At 38.3% G+C, this 23,683-nt stretch overlaps 1 protein-coding gene across 6 annotated transcripts in view; it reads right to left on the bottom strand.

Moving 5' to 3' along the window:
* The window catches only part of MIPOL1 (mirror-image polydactyly 1), a 189,867-nt gene that overhangs the window by 8,353 nt on the left and 157,831 nt on the right, over nt 1–23,683 (bottom strand). For all 6 annotated transcript variants that reach the window (XM_042047431.1, XM_042047430.1, XM_042047429.1 and 3 more), the window contains one exon: nt 14,213–14,443. In XM_042047431.1, the coding sequence (XP_041903365.1) occupies nt 14,213–14,443 (231 nt within the window). The remainder of the gene's footprint in view (nt 1–14,212; nt 14,444–23,683) is intronic.

The raw sequence follows: 23,683 nt of genomic DNA, 5'->3' as shown, positions 1-23,683 counted from the left end.
CATCCCAACTCAGTAAGCAACATTTTCTTTATGAGTAATAAAAGGCAGCTAAAAAGGCTGTTTGTGCCAGTGAGGTGCTACCTGCAAAGGATGAGGGTGGCAGAGCCAGCCCTTGTCCATAAGGCTTTGTGCCCAGCCCAGTGGGATACTGCAGGCAGCTCCCTCTGGAGACTGAGCATTTTAATGTGGAAAACTGCAGTAATAGTTTTATACCTCAAGATCAAAGGTAACTTAAACAGAAGAATGGAAGCTGCTGGGAACTAGTCTCAATCTTTGCAGGGTTTTATTCAAAATATGGAAGACACTGACCTGAAGAAAGCAACTTCTGTTACTTTGTGTAGTTTTACCAAATTTTACTTAACTGATAGCAGCACTGACTACATTTGATTGTATTCTAAGACAAAGATTTAACAAATGACATTTGTCTTTTTGCTTGTGAAGAGTCCTCATAATACAAATTTAATTTGCAACATGACACTTTATTCTGAGATGTAAGCACGGACACTCAGTGAATTTGCCTCTCATGAAGCAACTGAACAAGTCATTTAAGAAGAAAGTATTTGGGTTCATATTTTAGATCAGACAGAAGAATGATACGGTGGGTGGGCCACTCTGCTGTAGTGCTGAGGGTCCAAATGTGCAAGGACAGACACACACCTTTTGGAATGCTCTATAAAGCCTCCTAAGGGCTCACTCCCCATTCTCACAGATTTCAATTTCTTCCTTAGAAATTTTTGAAAACCGCAGTAGGTGACCTTCATTATTTCTTGGTTCTTCAAATAATTCTAGAAAATCTGTCCCTTAACAAATAAATTCTCTCAACAAATGCCACATCAGCATTCTTTACACAACTATTGTATGCATGCATGAAAAGTGAGTACAAAATGACATAAAATAGAGGAAAAAACTACGGCTTCAGATGGATAGGTACAACTTTGGTTTTATTTCTATTTGATTTGCATATATCCAGAAGTAAAAACGTTCAGTGCTTTTCATGATAGATGGAACTTGCATTAATGAAAAGCACAAAGATGAGGGCTAGAAATATTCTTTATCTATTCTACATACTTCCAAAATGCTGATCTAAATGCTCCCATTAAATGGAAAAATTAAATAAACCACACAATTTAGGAAAGGGACACCCAGTCCATCACTATTTTTAAGTTAGCAAAAGACACAACATTAAGAGTCTTGAATTGCAGTGGCTTAATGCTTTCTCTATATAAATTTGGAATTAAGCAGTTGAATCTGTGTTCTAATACAGAAATAAAAAGATTTCCATAAGGGACTTGCTGCTATGATATTACAGGTTTAATTATGCCCTTTTAAACATGTTGCTAAGCTTTAAGAAGTTCCTCATTTTTAGAGGAAAACTACCTAAACAGGAACGTTTCTAGGTGAGTCTTCCCCAAGACAAATTCTCAACCATTCTCAACTCCTCTTCCAGCTATTTTGAACTGTGTTCCCTTGTCACCTATGCACACAGCTGTCAATGCCTGGATGGAGCGTATGTTGTTATGTGGAACGTTCTTATACAGCTCCTGAATTGCCTGACAATCTGCTCTGATTTTTAGCAAAGCCTTACTCCTGTGAGTAAAAACAACTTTGGTTTTAGACTCAGTCTCCATAAAGCACTTAAAATCTACTTAAAATCCTAACCGGCAGAGAAGTTGGTTCTGGGGGCCCAGGAGCTGAACAGATCAGTGTAAGTATGTTACCTACTACTCGCTACTGCTCAATCTTATGCACATTTTTGGCTGGCTCCCCTCTTTCACGTATTCTACTGAAGAAGTCTCGCTCTAACCCGAAGCTTGGGATCAGTAAAAACTCTGCAACTCTGTAAATCCACACAGATTGGTACATCCTTCCACACCACTCCATCTCTGGCCAAAGGAACTCACCCCAAAGGACAGCAGTGGCCTTTACTCTCAAGTTCTGAACATGACAGTTACACAGTCACAGAGTGACCTTCCCAGGAATCATGCCCCAGAAACAGACAAAATGGACACCCAACTGACAGAAAAGGACACCCTTCAAGTAGCCCATGTCCTAATCTGCAAAGCAATATACAGACTAGCTGAAAACAATAGTTTCTACCTGCAAATGGAGGAGTTAAGTGATAAAAACAAAACCATCCTGGATTTTGAAATGCTATATAAAGGTTTATAAACCTAAGCTATAACCCTTGGTTATCTTTCCAGTAGATAAGATTAGGCTCAGGCTATGAAGATGGCCTTACTTGCATGATTGCTGGCTTCTTGCGGAATGTGTTTTGCTGACACTAATTCCCCTTAGAAACCAAGCTTTTGAAAATATATTAGATAAATAAAATGCATTGGACAAAACCATTGCAAGCAGTTTAGCAGTAGAGTTCAGTGAATGATTGTTTGGTGAGTGGTCATACAAACAAATTCACTTAATTTCATTCATAATAAAACAACTCTCTTCCTTTCCCTCTCCTTTCCTTCAGTTTTCCTCTCAGATGAATTTCATAAAATTCTAAATGGTGTACAAGTTTTCAAGCATTTTCTGTCAATTCAAGGAAACAAATGACATAGAGAAGAGAGGCTGCTGTGATACTCGTCTTGCCCAGAAACCAGCCACTTGGATAGGATAATTTACTCAAGAGGCTGGGGGAAACTGGTTCAGCTCTATTATCGGCATGAGGGAACTGGACCCCAGCTGCTTCCCTCTCAAGGGAATAGCACTGTGCTAATGCTGGGTTTTGGGGTGGCTTGCTCTCAGTTTCAAAATTTGAGGCTGCTCTGATTAAATAAAATATGTAAGTATTCACTGTTTTGAAGCCTGGTATCAAGGGTATGACCTTGCAATGCATGACCTATCTACCATGCTACACAGCCATCACCCTCTTTCTCCTGGCTGATTCAGCAAATTTTTAATTATCCTTATTCCTCAATTCAGGTATTATTTTTGCCACCTCAATAATTTTTTATCATCTCACTAAAAATCACTGCCCATTGAATTTAATGGTCTGTAACAATTCCTTCATAAATTATCATATGATAAAGACTACATGTGGTTCCAATGCACAGGCTGCCTCTCTCTTAACAAAGTTCCCTCTGCATTTTTTTGGATCAGAGACTGGGTGTCTTTCTAAATGGCACGCCGGAGTTCAGCCATGGTTTTGAACCTGATGCCGAGTAAAATTCAGTGCCCTCTGTCAGACAGGTGGCTGGACTGACTTGTATTAATGGTCCTTTCTGGTATTAAAACACATCTTAGAGACTGATTTAGCAGCATCAGTGAGCTCTAAGCCGTGGTAGACCACAGTGTTGAATCTAATCACTACAGGCACTGCCGCCAATTCCTGCCTGCCCAACACTGTTTGTAATGTCACTCCAAAAAGTATGTTCCATTAAATGTACAGGCCTTAAATTTGGCAGGGCAAACCATTCTGCCTCTGAAAAGCACTGTCACCAAACAAGCATTCCTATTAAATCCCTTTCAGCATCTTCTCAACCCAAAAGAGTAATTCTGTATATGATTAAACTTAGAAACAAATTCAGCCAGTTGGGTTCTTGACAGCAGACATATTTCAAAATAAACCTGGCTTACACAGGCCTTGGCTAAAATATTAAGCCTTTATCTGTGGTCCACAATAACTAATCTTGTCAAACTGTTTGCTCTCTACCTTCTGTTTGGAAGATTATGAGCTAGCTCACCATTACTATTCACTTTGTGCCATCACTAGCAGCAGGAAAAGTGAGTGGTAAACACAGTTGGTCTATTTTGACAGCATTCCACCCTACTTTGCATTGATGTAGATTGCTACACATTACAGGATAATACAAAATCAGGACTTTGCTTCTATGCTGGATTTAATGCCACCTTGTGAAAGGTATCACTCCTTTGCTTTCAAATGCTTGCTCAGGACAGCATACACTGATTGCCAAAAATAAATGAGCTTCTGAGAAAGAAAAATAAACCCTGAAACAACTATGCTTTATTTCAGTACATTGAAATCTACAACATATCATGAAGACCAGGCTCTTACTATTGGATGGACCATTCACATCCGAGCATATGGCTGATATTAGAGATAAAAAATTAACAATGGCTGAAATAGAGGATATATTGGCATATTTAAAGCCAAATGATACACATCAGATTATCTAATCAGATCTCCAAATTTCCCTTAATTACTCCATCTTGAATGCAACAGTTTATATGGCAATTTTATGCAAAGTTTACTACTTATATTTGTGCCAGAAAAACCTTTTCTATACCTTTTTCCACAAGTTTGAATTACTTTTAGCACTGACAAGTACTGTTTCCACACATTTGATGTCACAGCTGTTCTCTTCTTTTAGGAGAAATCTTGACATGGGAGTCTACTCCTTACAGTGTGTCCTTACATTTCCATGAAGTTTGTGCTGATATGAATAGGCAAGGGTCTCCTGGATTTTCTTGCCAAATACTTCCTGGAAGTCTGTGTTGTCTGCTTATGGAAAACCAGCAGTTTTACCTTATACTAATATATCTTCCCCACAGAAAGTATTCTGCCATAGTATTTATTCATTGAAGAATATATACTAATATATTTGGTCATATATTGTGAGGCAAAGAATAACGTGCTAAATAAAATAATTTTATTGTACACATTTCCAATATCTGCAGTGTCTTTCATTCAAAGGCTGAATTCTGATACTTTCTATGGATAAGAATTCCATGATCTGAAGCTGAAATGATAAAATTTGGTCCTAAAGATTTATGCCTTCCAACAGCTCAGTGTTTAGATCTATATCCTTATACCTACATCACAGCATAAATGTAGAAAGTTGAGCAACTTGCCAATAAAGCAACAGTGGTGATGATGGGGTTAAAGCTGTTGTTAGCTCTCATAAACACAGCTGATGGTGCCCTTCTACAAAATCTGTTTTTTAAAAAAAAGCCTTATGGAAAAATCTGGCTATTAATTAATGGCTCAGAAGTAGCTCAGAAACATGAACTTTAATTTTTTTCTCAGATAACTAGCCCCTGCTTTAGTAAAGGTATACTTAATTTTAAGCAGTGGAAAAATTTAAATGATTTCCAGTTTGCTTAAAATTAAATACCTTGTTGGCTTAGTCAGTTATTTCTTTTTGTTGTTGTAAAGAACTGTCCCAGCAATTCTCTAAAAGATTATACATAATTCAGTAGCTTCAGAAAGTCTGGGCTTTCTTTTCGAGCTTCTGCATATACATTTACAGTATTCAATCTTTTGCATATGTTAAGAAACAGTATGAGTATTAACAGAAAGAACCGCAAATTTATTTTTATTCCTTCAGCCAAGCCACAAATAAATGACTCTTGCAAACAAACCAAATACTATTTAGTAACGGCAATGTAAATGCCATGGACTTATTTTATTTGGATATAAAATATTAAAGTAAATGAGTATTTGCTGTGACACTCTTTTTATCATCTTGGAAAAAAAAAGCAAGTCTGAGAAAAAGTTTTCTTGCTATTCTTCAAGGAGCACTCAATCTGCTGTTCAAAGTTATTTAATAATTTGTCATAGAATAGTTAACTATAAGCTTACAAATACTGTGTCAGCATGCTTCTTCCTATTGGGCAAACAACTTCAAAATCTAATTTGTTTGTGTTATTGGTCTTACTAAATATTAGTCTTTGCAAGTCTGATTTACACCACTGAAGTTAACTATGCCAACATTCTGATTTTGTTCTGAAGTATTCCACAACAAGCTGATGTTATACAATACAAGCCCAAGAGCTAGCCGATCCAGTTTACTGAGTGTAGACTTAGTGTATTTTGCTACTGATAAATCAATAAAACCATGTTGTAATCTACAAACTTCCATCTCTCTGAAGCAGCTATAAGTAAACTGTAAATGAACACACAGGTCAAAAACTGGGATGCTGTGATTATGTTGACTCTGAAAACATTTGACTTTCATAGAATACATTTTAGTGTTTGAGAGAATGAAGTTTCAGCACTGCTTTTATTTTTGTGAAAGGCTGAGATGATAAATATTCAAATGACAATAAATATTTGTGTTTATATTGTAACTACCCATACTTTAACAAAACAATATCTGCACTGCAATCCACAATGTACAGAGGTTAAGTAAAAGTAAACCATAGCTGCAAAAAGAAAACAAATACTTGACTTAGACTGTATGTGCAGTTTTGCATTCTTCATCCATGTGAAACTGGAATCCCTGCAGCCAATGGATATCTTGGCTGTGCAAGGAATGCACAAAAGGCAAACCTGTCATTCCCTTTGGTTGGGATTTTTTTGTCTTCATTCTGTTAAGTGCACCACTGAACATAATACTGGCACTGATCATAAACTGTCAGATGCTACAGGCCTCACTATAATTTATGACATCCAAAATATCCAGGAGAAGGATATCCCATAATCTGCTCTGGCAATATCACACATTATAACTGTATGAGACTTTCAGTACTGATACCACAACCGGCTCTACTAAGGGCAGTCCCTTGCTTTTAGAGTCTTGCTCCAGGTTGTCCAGAAGTCCTCATGCTGCCTTCTCTAAAACAGAGGCCACAAATTTCTTTTAAGATGACAAAGATAACAGCAGTGCTACCAGCCCTCCTTTCCAAAACAAACATCAAAAATAGTACTTTCAGTTAGAGCATTCAGCCAAGCTAAGGAAAACCTGGTTTTAACTCACATCTGCCACTTCTCAGACAGCAGTACACTCCAGGGATGAAGAGACTTCTACACTTTCTGAAACTGTGAACTTCTACAGAAGAAACATATGAAATGCTATTAGACTTGAAGGTGTGATTCTGTGGGTGGCGATCAAGGGTGCCCACCTGGAAAATGGGAGATGCAAGTTCAGATACTGGTTTTGTATTTATGTTCAAGAGGCATTGGATAAAACTGAGAAAAAACCCTAAAGGTAAGTGTCAGAAACACGTCTTGTTCTCAGAGGTGAGTAGACGATTTGCTCCTTTCTGATCCAAGCAGTCTGCACTGTTTTCTGCTACACAGTACTGCTTCAAAGCAGGGAATAGGGAGCATCCAGACCAGACCTGTGTGGCATAAACGCTCCTCTGAGGCACAGGAGATCTGAACCAGGATCTCCACAGATGGAGGAGGAAACTCAGATCCATTCTGTCACATCCTGGAGGGGAATCCCTGCTCCCACACAACTGCTTAGGAGACAAAGGTTGGGACAGGGGCAGATGCCAAGGACACTTTTGAAAGAAATGTCTGAGGTCACACTGCTCTGCGCGGATCTCTGAAACCAGCATGCATCACTCTGACTCAGCATGTGCTTCTCCATTTCGGTCTCCAGGGAATCCAGGCAGAAAAGACAAAAAGTCAATTGTCTTATGATTTTTTCAGCTAGAAGTTTTCTGCTTATACTTATCCAAGCCCTTTCTTCTTTAAGCTGAGAAGTTACCAGTATTACTGGTACTGAGTTATTAGGCATTTCCTCCATCACATTTTACCTGGACTGCAATATGAAGTGCACAATTAAAAAACTGGCATCATTCAATAAAGATAATATAATCAAATAAGGAAAATACATTTAATTCCAGCTTTCTAAAACTTATATATTTCCTTTTGTACAGTATGAATAGTACATTAGCCTTACCAAGGGAAACAAGATCTGCCTAGTGATGCAGAAATGTGTAACGATAGCAGTCCAGAGAATATGCTAGCGATGACTGAATTTGTTCAGCTCACCTTAGATTTGAATACTAGTTCCATATTTTATTTCCTTCAGACTCAGAGAATTGATTTCTGTCTATATGTTGAATTTCTCTGAGGCTGCACATAACCTCATTGGCTTACTCATTTTTTTTTATTACAACAAACAGGTATCTCTGCAAGACTGTTTAATTCATCATTTCACCATGTATATTAGTGCAGTCTGAGGGGAATTTTTCTGAGAGGAATCACTGGTGTTAATGCAGAATTCCAAGTATTTAAATAAATTCTGATCCTGCTATGTACTGCTTTCAGTTAGATCAAGCATGACTTTTTTCACGTTTCAATTAGTCTGATTTCCTCACTGACTAAAGCAGACGACTCCAGCCTATTGCCCTTAAATCCAGTACATTCACACTGTCTGTTATTGCTACTCTATGGTAATACTTTCGCATGTGATATGAGTGACTGTTACTAGATTTTGTGTTTTGGACTTTCTCATGTTCCTATTCATGTCTGGTATGCCAAATAAATTTGCATCGGCTCTGCAGAATTCTTCAGGGTATGTGGTAGTTTTACGTGTCTGGGAATCTTCCATCTGGCTAGTGTGGGTTTCCTAAACACCATAAAACCCTGCCTGTGGAGATTGTGTATCTCTGATGGGCCCCATGGAGCTTATAATCTGCTTTTAATCATTGTATGAGGCAGCCAACACATCAGTCCTCATCAAGGAGTTTTTTCCACTTTGAATTCCCTTTAATAAGTTTCGATCCAATTCTGAAAGTCCAGAACCTTTGCTAATTTGCATTGGTATCTCAGACTGCTACAAAAGTTGTCTTCCTTTGCTTTCCATTTCCTTCCATACAAACTCTGATATCCACTGACTTCTGTGGATTGCTATAGCAAGTATAAGATTCTCAGCACCTTGCCCTCACTCGTCTTTTGAATGTACCCACCAGCATCTGTTTCTCAGTAAGCTACAGGTCATACCCTTAAGTGGGACAAATGAATGCAACTTAGTGCGGCAGAGCAAAGTCAATTTGCTGTAACTAAGAAACTAGCTCTGTATCTACATTCTTCAACAAGACACCAGGACTTACTTTACATTTCAAAACGCCAGCACCAGTTAAATTATTTCCCATATGATATTAAAAGATTACCAACTATTCAAACTCAGCAGAATTTCACAGTAGCTGACAGCACAGTAGTTATCATTAAAAGGAAAATCACTTTTGATATGTGCTAAATTATTTACCGACATAAATCAGTGAAACTATTAATACCTATTAAATTGTACTCCTAGCCTCCAGTATTTAATGTTTTGATCTGACATGTACCAGAATACAATTTTATAAGTAAAAAAAACAACAAAAAAAGCACTGCATAGTTTTAATAGAAAAGTCTCAACATCAAATATAGCATCTTAATAGAGTAAGAAATCAAATAATATTAATTGTTTTGAAAGAAGAAAATGAAAGAAATCTCTCTCTCAAATTTAAAATAAACCCAACCACGTTTTCTAAGACTTGGTGGTTCCCCCAAAACAAACAGCTTTAAGTCCCAGTGAATGTACAACTTGTTTCTTTTGTGAAGTGCTTCTGCCTCCAATTTCTAATTAACTAGCTCCATTCTTTTCTACAACAAGTAGCTGAACGCATACAAGCTACAATGTATACTTCAGCTAAATATATGTAGGTATGATTTTAAAAGGGAGATAACTAGTTAACAACATTTGCATGTTGCAAAGAGGCTCAATTAGTATAATAATTCAGAAATCTTGCTTTTCGCCTGTTCCCTGCATAGCTCCCTGTACTGAATACAATCTGCACACTAAAGATATGTTTGCAGTTAAAAATCTCCAGAGACTTTAGACCCATACATAAAGATACTTATTTCACTCTTTTCTGAGACACTGACCTGTATCCTCATTTAAAAATGAACACCACATCTTTATGTTATTAAATCTTTGTTTTGATCTATTAGTATTCACCAAAGTGCCATTTTATACAACCCCACACTGAATAGGCAAGGCTGGAGGTAACCATCTGCAGCTTTAGAATTGATGAAAAGAGCTTTGTGTTTTCATTGCCAAGTTTGATTCTTCCAGTCATTAGACATTCCCCTCAGATCGCATCAATGAAGCGGACTCCCTTACACCCATGTGTTAAATTCTCTTCTCCTCATGGTTTCCTTTGCCAGCTATACTCCAGAAAGACTACTGGGTCTTAGTCACATTCTTCTCACAGCTGTGTTAAAAAAGAGCATCAGAGCTTCTTCCCAAAATCCATATGTGTATCTGGTCAGTCCCCTGTCGGAGGGTCACCTCACATTGTGGTGTGATTATTCAAATATTCATCCTTGTTCTTGAACTGCACTGCTCTGATCATTCTGGGAAAGATTAGACCCTCCAGCCAGCACTGAAGAACGTGTTGGACATCGATGTGAAACGTACACAGCTCCCGCACTCAGAAGGCAGATTAGTTTTACTTGCAGAAGAGGGGGACACTAACTACTTAATAAATGCTTGCCTCTTATTTCTTTCCATTTTTTGTATTCCTTTCAACTGTGTCAACTCTTGATAAGAACTGTTTGTTTTTGTTGTTTCACAGATCAACTTATATATCAGCATCAGCTAAGAAAATAAGTGAACAAGTACAAAAGCAGAGAAAGCATTTTCAAAAATACTGGAGGGAAATTCAGGACGAAACAAATAAAGGGTGTGTTCAAGTCACAATGAAATTTAGGTGGTCAAAAAAATTAGGTCTTAAGGGGTAAAGCAAATATTATTAAGAATAGAATTTAGTTCAGAAGACCACTTAGTTTTCATATGTATCCAATCAACTGAAATATTTTCTCCAAAGCTGTAACTGTCATGACCTCCTCCTTAAAAGAAAGAAAAAAAAAATTGAAAGAAAAGGTCTCTAATAAACAGTTAAGGACAATGACTTCTGGTTTACATCACTTTGATATTAGCTTTATTCATAGCCAGAACTACCTCAACAAAGTACCCAAGCAGGATTCTTCTCACTATTTATGCTTATTTTCATACCTTTATATTTTAGCATTGCACTGTTACTTTGTGGATTTGTGCTCATTTTTAGAGGATTACACAGAAATTCTATCTACTCACCCTCCTCTGCCACTTTACACAGCAACACGAGTGTGCAAGTGTAGCTGTGCTCACATGCAGAGCTGCGCTCTACTGAGCTAGAATCATTAAATTATGAGAAAGAAATAGAAGCCCCCAATAGACAAATTGCATTAAAATTCACTCCAGCTGCAAAGTTGTTGCAGAAAAATAGAACATTTCCTGGAAAAACCACATCAAAAGTGGCCTCAACCTTTACTGATAATTGGCTAATATTGATTTGGTATTACATTATAACCTCCTCTGATCTCACTGACATCAGCAACCACTCCACAATCCCAGAGGTTCCAGCTGGAAGGACATTTTTAAAATGCCTTGTTCCTCTGTTGGCAGAGGTATTAATTAATTCACAGGCTCTCCCAGCCACCTTCTCCAGGTCAGCCCCATTTCCCTGCTGGGACTGCACCAGCTGGCTCCTGGCTTCTCACGCAGGACAAACTTGCAGGGGGCCTGTGGCACTATACCAGCACTCCTGGTGAATTCCGCACTCCTGTCCTAATTCTATGTAATCATGAAATAGAAACATTAATTCAATATAGAAAAGTATATTCATAGCCATTCCAGAGTATTGATTAAAAATATTACTGTGCAGATCATGACTTTCTACTGAATAAATATGTATTGTGTCATGTGTACACATACATGTATTTATTTACACAGACCACAGTTAAAATGTGTACTTGCTTTATAAAGAATAGCACCCTCTTAAAAGTCTAAGTGTATCTTGATAGTGTCTCAAAATCAAAATAGATTCAAACAAATGCAGCTAAATCTGTGTGGTCTCTGAGCATCAACATTTCTTGTTTCACACCAGCACCCCTCTTAGGATGGTGAATCATCTTCACAGGCAAGAGCACACAGTCTCAATTTATATCTCACACTGCAGTGAGCCAATGTGAGATGTTCATCCTACTTCAGTATAAACAGATGTTTACTATGTCCAAGTTCACTATAAGTAAATACCAAGACATCCCCCTTCTGGTTCACAGCTGCTGTTTCGTGTCAGACAGGATCAAGAAATTTTTTAGATGCTTTTTGTCCTGACAGAAAGCACAGGACCACTATTGTGACTTAGGTCTCATGTTTAGAAAGCAACACCTGCGGGTGGGTACACAAATGGCTGACATGATGGCAATGCTGTGGAGAATTACAACTCTCTTTTAAGCTCTGCATATCATGCTGAATGCGAACACTGAAGTTTTTAAGAATATTAAAAAATTCTTTAGTGTTGCCAGAGAACAGATTAGCAAAGGCAGTGTAAAACTAGTACACTCCATTGTATGAAGATACAAAGAACATCCTTTCTCAACATTATTTTATTAATTACAATTATGCTCTTTCTTAATGAAGGTCATAATTATTTTACTCTTCTGATTTTTAACTGTTGCTATTTTACTGAATAATATTGAGAAACTACTTTATATAGCTGATAAAACTACTTCCTTCATACGTCAGAATTCAATTTTAGTTCAGCATTTAAAAAGTCAAGAAAACATATTTTAGAATGGTCTTTAGTCTATGAATTTTAGTGTCACATTTTAAACTACATTAAGCATCCTCTTGTGGCAGAGCTAATAATTAATACTACTGTAATTAATACCAAGAAGCCTTTCTGTTGACAGGTTTATAAATTGTCAGTTCTTTTTTGAAATGTAGAACATCCTACATCTTCAAAATAAAATGCTAAGCTAACAAATGAGTTCCTGCCTAATTGCCAAACACTGATTTGTATGAAGCAGTTGAGGTTACAAAGAAATTGGGAATTCTCAGCCCGGTTTCCCTGCTGATGAGTACGAACTGTCTGTGTAGCTCTCCCAGAGGTGTCAGAGGAATCTCTATAGTGTCACACAAGGGTTCTTAGCTCAAAGTAAACACACTTTCCACAAACTCAGCTGCTTAATCTGTTTGCAGGTTGAATTATAAGATGGGGGTGGATGACTCCGGGTGCTGGGAAGACGCGCAGAGCATTTCCACAGTTTCGTGGTAAAAAGGGCATGCTATTGTCATCAAAAGACTTCAACCAATTGTTTAATTTTGCTATAGGCTCAGTCGTCTGATCTTAACAATAATGAAAACTAACCTGACCAAAATTTTCCCAAGTAGTTGAGCATGTTAAATTACGTAAATTCTTTTCACTATAGCAGTGCACCACCACTACTTTAATTCAGTTTGTGGCTGCACTTCTACTTCAGCCACCCTGGGTACATGAGATTAAACAAGACTGCTTCACTTTGGGAAAGAAAAAAGCCAGTGAAAACCCAACCTCTGCTTAAATAGCTATAGTATTAAACATTTATAAATAAAATTAGATGTAACAACTTAAAACAACGTACAGAAAGGTTCAATCAATATTCTCTTTACCATGCTTTAATTTTTTTTATGGGTTTATTTTTATCAAGTGCACACCTCCCGAAGTTTCAAATATATCTAAGTGCTCAGAATAAAGACTTAAGTGATTATCAAACAACCACTGGAGGTTTTAAAGAGATGACTAAAAATATGTATTTTCATATATAGTCATCTTAATTATATTTTATATAGCTACAAGTTAATTAAAAAGATAGGAATATAACTTTTTTTAAATACAAGCACTCAGCATGTATTTTTTTTAAACAGGAAAAGCTTTTGTTAGGTCCTTGCAATATATTATAAGCCAGTTTCTGGCTACTCTGTTAATATGCTGCAAACATTAAAGTTGAAGACATATATGGACAGACGGGACAATTTGCATCAGTTCAGCATCAACCACCTTGGAAGGGTGAGAGAGGAGAATTTTGCAGCTGATGAATGTAATGCAGAGATGAGAAGTGCCAGACTGTCGAGAGGCACTAGTAATAACAAACATGACAATAAGCACTTCAGTAGAGGTGCGCTTCAGGTTTTGGAGCTCAGTAACCTTTTAACAGGGAAACTTACGATGAGAAAGAGAATACAATCTCTGTTCACTGACTCAGAGACTTCCTGTGGCTCTCAGTGAGATTTTGAAGCCACCCCTAAACAACCCTGTAAGCATTTACCGTGGCATGAAATCTGCCAGATGTGTAACAGACCAAAAATGAGAACTGTAATATTCTACCATGCAATTATAAGGGGAAATACTCTGCTGCCATAGGATTGCCACAGGGTAAAAAGACAGTGAAAACCATTCATAGGAGATGGAAAGACTTTCTCTGTGCCTTGCACATGTAAGAAGCAATTTCCGTAACAGTAATGAGAGGTACCCCGACTTGCCTAATAGCACAAAACTGTTAAAATGATCAGCTTCACACTGAGTAGGAAATGAGCTGACAAAGAAGGAATCGTTTTAAAGGACCTTTTCTGAGTACTGCCACACTTTCAGTTATAGACAAAATACCAGAAAAAAATGTTTCATATGGATTACAACTGTAATTTTTGTTGGAAGGCAAGGGACTTACTTCTGAACTTTTTCATTGGCCTCCTGCGAAGCTTCCAGGGCTTTCTGGAGCTTCAGCTTGGTATCCTTTTGCTCTGATCGAGTTTGCTGCAGCTGAGCTGCCAGATCTTCAATCTGGCCATAAGTTAGGGTCACAACATCTTCCCTTCCCTGCAGTCCACCTTCAGGAGTACTGTAAGCACAGTTGGGCTGGTTCTTCAGACTCATTCCTTCAGACAAAGACTTGTATAAGCTGGGAAAACCAAATCATACATGTTATTAAGTTTCAGTCTAAGGTTGAGCTGCAAGAATTCATTTTTTCAATTTTGGGACTCACATGCACTAATAGCAAAATAAGTTTTATTTCAAGTGACAGAGAACAAAAAGAACAAACCTTTTCCACCAGGCTCTTCGAGAAGTATGTAACAATCATCAAAATTTGAAAAAGTAAAAAAAAACTATTCAGCAAAAACTCAAGAGGAAGTATTTTTCAGCTGTAGCATCTTGTTGATCACCTTTGAGCTGCAGCAAAAAGTTTTCATTGTGATTTACACGAAGTTGAATTAATCAGTGTAAGTTATTGATGTGTCACTAACTTGTGCTACACAGGACTCTCTTTTAGCAGGCAGACTCAGCAGCTACAGGGGATTTATTTGCCAAAGAAGATTTTTCAATAAAATTAAAGGAACAAAAACACTACAATGCAAAAATTAAAATCATTAAATTAGCAGGATTACTTAAAAATATGAATGATTTGCACGTGCTAGCCAATTCTAAAGGTCCCCATTCAGTTTTATCCATGATTTTGTGATATGTTCATAGAGATTCCAAACCACAGAGCCCAAACCCAATACTCTTTCATTGCACAAACCAGAATACAGTATTAAATGCCTTGTATTTGTGTGCCAGAAAGTTCTGGACAAACATTATTTCAGTGTGGATTCCTAGTAGCATTGCACACTGATTACAGTAGTCAAGAACAGTCTACTACATGACAGTGGCTAGTATGCAATAGCATATTTTCTTTCTTTGCCGTTTATTAAGGTGTTTGCATGGAAAACACCGTCTGTTCCAACAGCTCATGAAGGAAAAACATAAACAAACTAAAATATAATATACATGGACAAACAAAATGTGGATGAACTAAAAGAAATAGAGAAGCTAAAAGGTCAGTGTTGACATGTCTTCGTGCACCTCTGGTTGTCTGAAAAAAATATGAAAAACCTTTTCAATTAAATGAAGACATATTGAAAATATAAATATTTATAAAGGGACATTAAAATTCCTAGAATGGACTAATTAAAAAAAAATTACTCCAGCAGTTCCACATAAAATTTACTGACTGAAATTCCACTACAGTTGAGCATTGATCACCACGGTAAAACACAAAGGTATGCAAATAATGTCGAAAGCAGGTTACTGAAATACTGCTGCTGCCCACTTCTTAAACACCTGGAGCAAGATTAAAAGAAACAAAAAGACAGATGAGAAGCTAAACTGTTCAGTGAATATATGGGTCCCTGATTTAAAAAAAAATAAGAAACAAAACCTAGAGGATAGGCTAAATATTCTACCTTCTTCACACCAGCTGAGAGTTTTTTCCAGAATATATGAAAAACGAAGTAATTTATTTAGATGCTAAACTACTGGCTCTCTGTGGCTACAACCGGGCTCCTTTCCAAAGACCAGCCATGAAAAACACATATATACTACTACAATTGCAATATGATTGCATTTGAGTGACCAATAGATTCTGATGTATATATTTTGTAACCAGTGTGATCCCTCCAGATAAAGGCACTGTGATTGATAGATTTTTTTTTTCAAAAGCATGCAATTTCCAGACTTCCATCAATACGTGCTTTGGTAAAATACTTTTGTTTCATCCCTTCTGAAATTTACTAATTTGAAATTCCTTCATGAATGTCCCGAAGATTATTTCTTCAAAGAACATTGATGCTATAATTAAAAAATAAATGGGACTTCTAGGTCTGAAGAATGGGTCACAGAAGTATTCAAACAGTTGTGGATCTCAGTAATTCACATGTTGTTTATACTAAGCCTTTTGCTTTTCTATGGCAGTATGGCCTCTTTCCTGCTCCAGATTGGGTCTGAGAGCTTCAGGGGCCCACCTTAACTGTGTCTAGGCAGAAGAAAAAGTGATATGTGATGATATCGCTTGTGCAGCTCCTGTAGAGAGCAAGAGATTTCCTCAGTCCCCAAAGTCACAGTAGCTTCAAGCTTGCTAAGAAACATCACCACTTGTAACTGCTCCCAGAGGGACTTGACTTTGGCTGAAAATCAACTCTATGAAGTGCTGCTCCCAAAACACTTCTCGCCTTGCCAGGCATACTTTTGCTGCAAGGTGGGAAATGATTTTCCACCTGGAGCAATTACTGAACAACGTAGCAAAACCTTCCAGCTACAGGAACAAAATATAACCCCAGCAAAAAACCAAACATTCCCTCCCTCTGCCTCCACCCCAGTGATAAACATATCCAGTGTTCCCAAAGGCATGTAGGTCTGACCTTGGTTTTCACCACAAATGTTTCTCACAGGTCCTGGAGACCTCTCAGACCTCAGCCTGCACTCAGGATGGCTTTGAAGAATGTCCCTTCATGCCGCTAAGTGCACTCAAGGGCCAGGCAGCATCGATACCTTGAAAATACTACCTCAAAGGTGCTCTTAGGAAACACTGCAATAAGACACTATCAAAAAAAGCCCATAAGACCTAGAAGGACTTTGAAATTTTGCTGTGAAGTGGAGGATAAAAAATAGTCAAGTTTGCATTACATGTGAGTCAGGAGCCTGACAGCTGGTAGACTGGTAACTAGATGACATTGCCCTACCATAGACAAATATACTAGTCTTCCTTTGCCTGCATTTACACAAGTAAGGAGGACTGTTTTCTTCTCAGTACAACAAACCAACCATTTCTCACTAATTTATCTGAAGGCAGCAACTGAAGGCACACTCTGGCACGCAGGCCATGGACCATGTTACAACAGGAATGCTCATTGGACATAACACAGAGTATGCTCTTTGCACTGTCACAGTCCATCACAGAGTGTCACTCTCTTGTGGGGTGTACCCATGCATTCTTAGTCTAGGATGAGCTCAGGCAACCTCAACCACTTATTGAACAGAGCCCATCATTGATTTTCTTCTCTGTGGTGGTTGGGCATACAACTTCAGGATTTTACAGGACGTTATGCTGACAGATTAGTGCTGATCATGCATGTCCATAGTGTCCAGACTCAATTACATCTGAGTATGGAACAACAGAGAGCAGCACCTTGAGATTCAGCCTTCACTCCTGAAATGATCTAGAGAAATCTGTGACCTGTACCTAAGAGCCTGGACACTACATGATTCAAACAGAGCTTCATTAGCTACAGTGAAAGCTTGAAATGACTACTGTCCATCTTAGAATTTCTATTTTTCAACAAATATAAATTAAAGGCCATTAGCAAACACATTTTTCCTCCTTGAGCCTCAGTCTCATCTTTAAATAAGAGAAATCACAATGCTGCTTTGCAAAGTGCTCTGAGCTTCACTCATGTCAAGAGACTCATCATCACTGTTGAAAGAGCTAAGTTAGATGCAGCACAATCTGAATTCAGGACAAAACTAAACCCAGATGGTCTTCTGGTGATGCCAAGCAGCAAACATACTCTTTTCAGCTTCCTTTTTACTGTCCAGGACCACTGTAGTATCCATACCATTTCCCTGTGACTAGCCTGGAAGAGGTAGTAAGGACACGGAGTTAATCATCTGAGCCTTTCTTGAAGCTGAAGGACTACCGAGATATGGTCTGAAACAAGACATAATTGAAAACCATGCCTCCCTTACACACTCTTCATTTACGGAGTTGCACAGTAATCAAATGTCCTCTGTTCACTTTATGCAGCCCTGGGGCAAATTGCTCGGATAGCACAGCCTCATGTGAACGATACACACACGACGTTCAGCACCACCTATCATTCCTCATATTCACCATGCCATCAAAAGGTCTAGGACCTCCACAAAAATAGTTTCTGGATTAATAGTGTTTGATAGAAACACAGCAAAACATACATGAGACTGATGAGTAGAAGGAAGTGTTTTTGAGGTGTTTGCAGTTATAGTGCTATTCCCTTCAGCACAGACCCAAAGCTAAGAAGGTAGTTTGTAGCTAAGAAATGCACCTGAATTCCCTGGGTACATGATGCACCCAGGGCTGAGGTCTCTGCTATCTCTAATTGATTAGAGACTGGAAGATTGCAACTTAGCATTAGCTTTTTTCACACACACAGAGATATAGTGCACCTGAATTCACCGAAGATACTACTGTAGATTTTATGCTTTAATCCTGAATACTACTTGCTACATGTTAGCATTAATTACACATCTTCAGGGTCCCACAATGTATCTGTCTCAATTGCAAGACACAGATTCACAAGCTCTCAAATTTCTTCCATGAATTAGGGGACTGTTTTCAATACAACAGTAACTATTGCAGATACTCTTTGTAGTTTTCCCAAGTTACATGCCATTCCTAGAACCTTTCCATAAAATGTTCCTGTTGTGTTTTGACAGGGAATTGGCTGTATTAGCATATTCTAGCCTAAGCATTCATTAGGTGCACTGTGAAGGCTTGCTTCTAACCAAGTAAAATTTACCCAAAATAAATAAAAAAAATTATTTTGTAAGGTGTTTACTTTATCCTGCTAGAAGCTACAAGTAAGAATTTTGCTATCTTGTATCTGTTCTTTATTGTCAATTCATATGCTTTGGCCATTCTTAAATATTTGCCAATGGCTTTAGTTAACAAAATAACTTTAACTTAGTATTTGTAATACTGTAGTTATTCCCTACAGTAATAGATTATTTAGGTAACACTGCAAATAGAGAGGGAACCTTATCTATTAATCGAAGACAGAGCTGGCACCAAGAGTGACCTCAGTATGTGAATATAATGGACATTTAAGATGGTGCCAGCAACTCTGTGTTTTACTGTGTATCACAACCTCCTGTCTGCTCTCCCTGGGAAGTGTGAGCATTTAGCAGGGGCAGAGCAGCCCCTGGCTCGGTTGTGGGCAGCAGGCAAAGAGGAGGGGCACAGCCAGCTCACAGACGAGGCATTGCCACCTTCCTCATCCCCAGGCTGAACTGGCAGCACCTGTGCCTCTCTGCTGGTTGCTGGAGGCTGCTGGGTTGACATGGATCACTGAAGGGGTGTGTACGTGGGTGGTGTGGAGCCAGCAGTTCTGGCCTGGGGCCAGCAGGGAAACTGCCGATGTCAGGGATTTGCAGAAACACAAGCTTGGTGGAAGAGACACAAGAGGATCTTGTCCTAAAGGTCATAGCGATTTATTTTTTATACTGAGAGTATGTTTTAAACAACATTTCTGACAACTGTTTAAAGAACAGTGCACCATTTTCCTCAAATCTAAGCTGGATTAAGAAAGCAGTAACTCTTGGTAGTGCACTAAAATAACAGCCACTGGCATACCAACAAAAACTAGTGGAAAACAATATACTACTATGTAATTCAAAACACTATGTATTACTTTTTGTCTTTTTCTGATGATCCTTGCCAAGAGCTTCATCCTGAATGCTGTTGCTCACAAGAAAACCTGGGTATTATGGCATAAAGGAACATCAGGCCTTCTGACCAGGCATTTCATGATCAGCTCCTACAGTCCCCACACACCCACCAATTCAGTCTAGACCTTCAGCAACCCCTTCAGCTCCCACAAGCTTAACAGCACTGCTGGCATGAACCTTTACTCTCCAAAATGCCAACCATGGAAATCTGCCCTGATGACAAAGAATGGATGCACTCAAGAGCCAGACATTTCTGCTGGGAGCCTTAATTGATGTTGCCTGTCACCATAGTTTGAATTTAGATTTGCTTGTAGAACTAATAAAATCTAATAGAGATTTCTTTGTTAGAAATTATGTATGAAATTAAGGCTAATATAGCTTGGGCCTTTAGTTTCCTTTGCAGTTTCTCCCTGGTAATGGCTTCTGACTTCCATTTTACACGAATGACCTACACACAGACAATTTTATTTCAAATGAAAAAAATCCTTCTGCAATAAGTAGTAATATGAGTGAATCAATTCGTATTAGATAAACTGCAACAATTCAGATGAAACAAGTAAGAATCCTGACCCTGAAACCTGAAACAGCCAGTGAAGTGTCCACTCAGTGCAAAGGGGCAATTCATATATACATGTATATAAAAGAAATATGATGGTACTGATACATATCATAATGCAGGCATCAGAATCACCTGAAAACAAGCTCAATGTAATGACTGCGTGCTGTTGACTTTTTTTTTGTCTCCAGGGAATTGTGTTTACTTTGCTTTAAAATTTATATGAGTCATTTTGTTATGTGCCTTTTTTTAATTAGTCGGAAAGAAACAGCCATTTGAGAGAGCGGAAATCAATTCTGATTCGATACTGATAGCTACTGTGCGATGTAAACTGTGTGTTCTTTCTAATTAAATGTAAACACGTGCAGTTCTAAAGTCCAGCAGTGATGACAACTACTAGAAAGGATTGCCTAAGACCTGGTCAACTGATCCTTGTGAACCTTTTGTTCATACCGTAGGCGAACTTGTGCAATCTGTCTCAGGTGAATGCCAGTTGTAACTGACTTTATTTTAGGTCATCTTCAGAGAAAAGACTTGACAAGAATGTGGAGAGCTCTGTAATACCTTCAGTTACCCATTAACTATGTCCTTCTGATAGCTAATCAATAGCATTGCATGGAGCCAAACACACTGCACTGAACTGCCCCCCTTCCAAAAGCCAAGTCTTGGTAAATATTTAATGGCAGTAAAGGTGTTTTGACTCTTATCAATCTGATATGTTAAAGAACTCTTGAAAGAAACTTTATCTTGCTTCTCTCTGCATAAATAATTTGTTCGGTTACAATTTTAGTCTTATGCAAAAGCACCTAATTTAATGATCTAATGCTTTTAAATCAAGGCTTTGGACAGAGAAAATGTAGTTTCAACCCACATGTCACAAAGTAAAGAAAAACCAAAGTTTATTTCCTTGATAAAATGCCAACTAGAAATATACATCAAGGAACCTAGCCCTTTATACTGTAGTAGTAAATACTGTGCCAAACTTGCTCAAAACCTGTTATACAAGTGCACATTTGAGATTTTCTTACAAGGCTTCAGTTTCTGAAAAATTCTTAGCTCTCATTCACATAAAGACTACATGGGATTTTTAGCTTCTTTTCAGCAGGGGAAAAAACCCAACTCTAAAATAGTTATACTAAGATCCAGATACTTTTTGTACCCATGCATTGAGTATTCCCATCTTCAAGTGGGTATATTCTCACGTAATGAGCTTTATTAAGCATCTTTCCATTTTCTATTTTTTCTGTACAAAGCAGCTTGTCTAGATCTCTAACAAAGAAACACTTTTGTCCTGATCCTTTAACATCTACTGCAGCTATCCCTTTGCTACAGCCAGGTAGTATCCAAACACCTCCTTAGATACTTAGATTGGCTTATTCCATGCCTCTGTGCTAATGTCAGAGGATGGAGGATGGAGGATGGAGGATGGAGGAGCCCTCTGACTCTCTCCCACAACACAGTCTTCCAGCCTTTTCTGCCAGATCCAACTTCAATATGAGCCTAAGGATTTTGAAGAAACTGGTTCAGCAATGGATCCAAGCTTTTTCTTGGAAAATAATCTGGGTATAAAACATTGATAGTGTTTCAGTTTCCAAAATGTGAATCATCATAAATGTTTTCCCAGAAGTATAAGCATTACTTTTTCCCCAGTGTTTACATGGCCTCCTTTGTGCTCTTGATGCCATTCAATAAATAAAGATCACAGGAATAATTTCCAAACACTGGCAGAGATAATTTGAACACCTTGAAGTTTTCCAATCACTAGTAATTGCCTCTGGTGAAAACAGTATTAATTAAAATTATAAAGGCATATAAATCAATCAAGCAGTAAAGCACATGCCACCATTTAGGAATGATCAGCTGAAGAAAGCCTGTTACTAAAAACCTCAGAAAAGATCTTGTACTTAATACAATGTTATCTTCATAAATCAGACATGATCGTGAATTTTACAGCTGTCCTGATTTGCTATTGTGATCGCTTGGCTTAACTCCTCCACTAAATCAGAAAAGCAAGAGACAAAGCTGTCTTGGACCCTGAGCTGGAAGCCAGCCCTGCCTTCCAGCATGGCCAGGAACATCCAGCTGAGGAAGAGAAGAGGCTCTCCAGGAGAAGGCAATTAGAAGAAATATAAAGAATGGAAACGTGTTTCAAAGATGGAATAATTGAATACATGTGATATTTCAGAGAGGGATGATCTCATGGATGAGCTGAGTAGCCCTCCCTAAAGCTAGAAACCCTCAGTGTGACTAACCTGAGAAAGGGAATCACATGGGGCTCTGCTCCTTGTCCCTACTTTCTTGCTGAATGATTCAGTGGGTTAAAAAATCTTTGAATGATTTAAAAAAAAAATTAAAATGTAACTTTTAAAATTTGAGGATACTTCCTTCCCTGTCCCAATAAAATAAGTGTATTTGAACAGTTTTGTCTGATGTTTCTCAAAGGTGGTACTGAAAAATATTATGCAACTCTGACGAAAGGCAAACATGGTGTACTATGCTCCAGCCCATGCCCAGCTTTGGTCACCAGAGTGCCAGTAAGTCAGGTACTGATGAACTCTAGGTGAGTGTGCCCAGCACATTTTCCCCACTTTCTTGGTACTGTGCAGAGCAACACGTACCACTCTGCAACGGCTGGTGACTCACTAGGAGGACTGCATGTACTGCAGTCTGAAATCTGTCCTCCACATGGATAGAGACACCCGAAATGTCGAGTTTAATGCCATCATGGCTTCTCCCATAAAAAAACGCGGTTGGTTTGGGGATTGCTGTGCGGGTACACACTTATCAACTCACCTCCTGAAAGCCATGTACATGACACAATGGCAAAGTCTCGCTACTCAGTAAGTCATGTCTTACCTAGCTGCTGCTGCCAAACCCTTACTCATATAAATCATACAGCTCCTTGGACAGTTAAGCGCTATGAAACAAGGCAGTTAAAATGATGGCTTAAATGATAAAGGGAGAGCCTGGGAAATTTAATATAGGGGAAGTCTGCTTCCCTATTGTACCAAAGCTTACTGAAGCAACTGGGCAGACTTGTCTGGGCCATTCTCCTTAACGTGAAACAAGGACACATGCTAAGGGAATGATTTAGTGGATTGGGGATAAGAGCTCTCTCTTGAATTCCCTCTTCTATTTCACGTCTTCTGTGTGGTACCGGACAAGTCACAACACGCAAAACTCAGCCTGCCATGCTGAAACTGGGAGTAAAGTGTCTTTCCCTAGCTCTTTTTCTTTAAAATCTAAGTTTTTGGGCTCCTGGATTTCTTCTTATTACCTACATGTGCCACATCTTGGAAACCTGAGGCCCAGATTTGGTTCAGGTCTCAGTGCCAATTATTTTTCATG

This window comes from Corvus kubaryi, unplaced genomic scaffold, assembly GCF_017639235.1.
Source record: "Corvus kubaryi isolate FWS band 111438036 unplaced genomic scaffold, C.kubaryi_AGA036_p1.0 66, whole genome shotgun sequence".
Classification (NCBI taxonomy): domain Eukaryota; kingdom Metazoa; phylum Chordata; class Aves; order Passeriformes; family Corvidae; genus Corvus; species Corvus kubaryi.
Note: the sequence above shows the minus strand (reverse complement) of the source record. Positions and strands in the feature narration are given on the sequence as shown.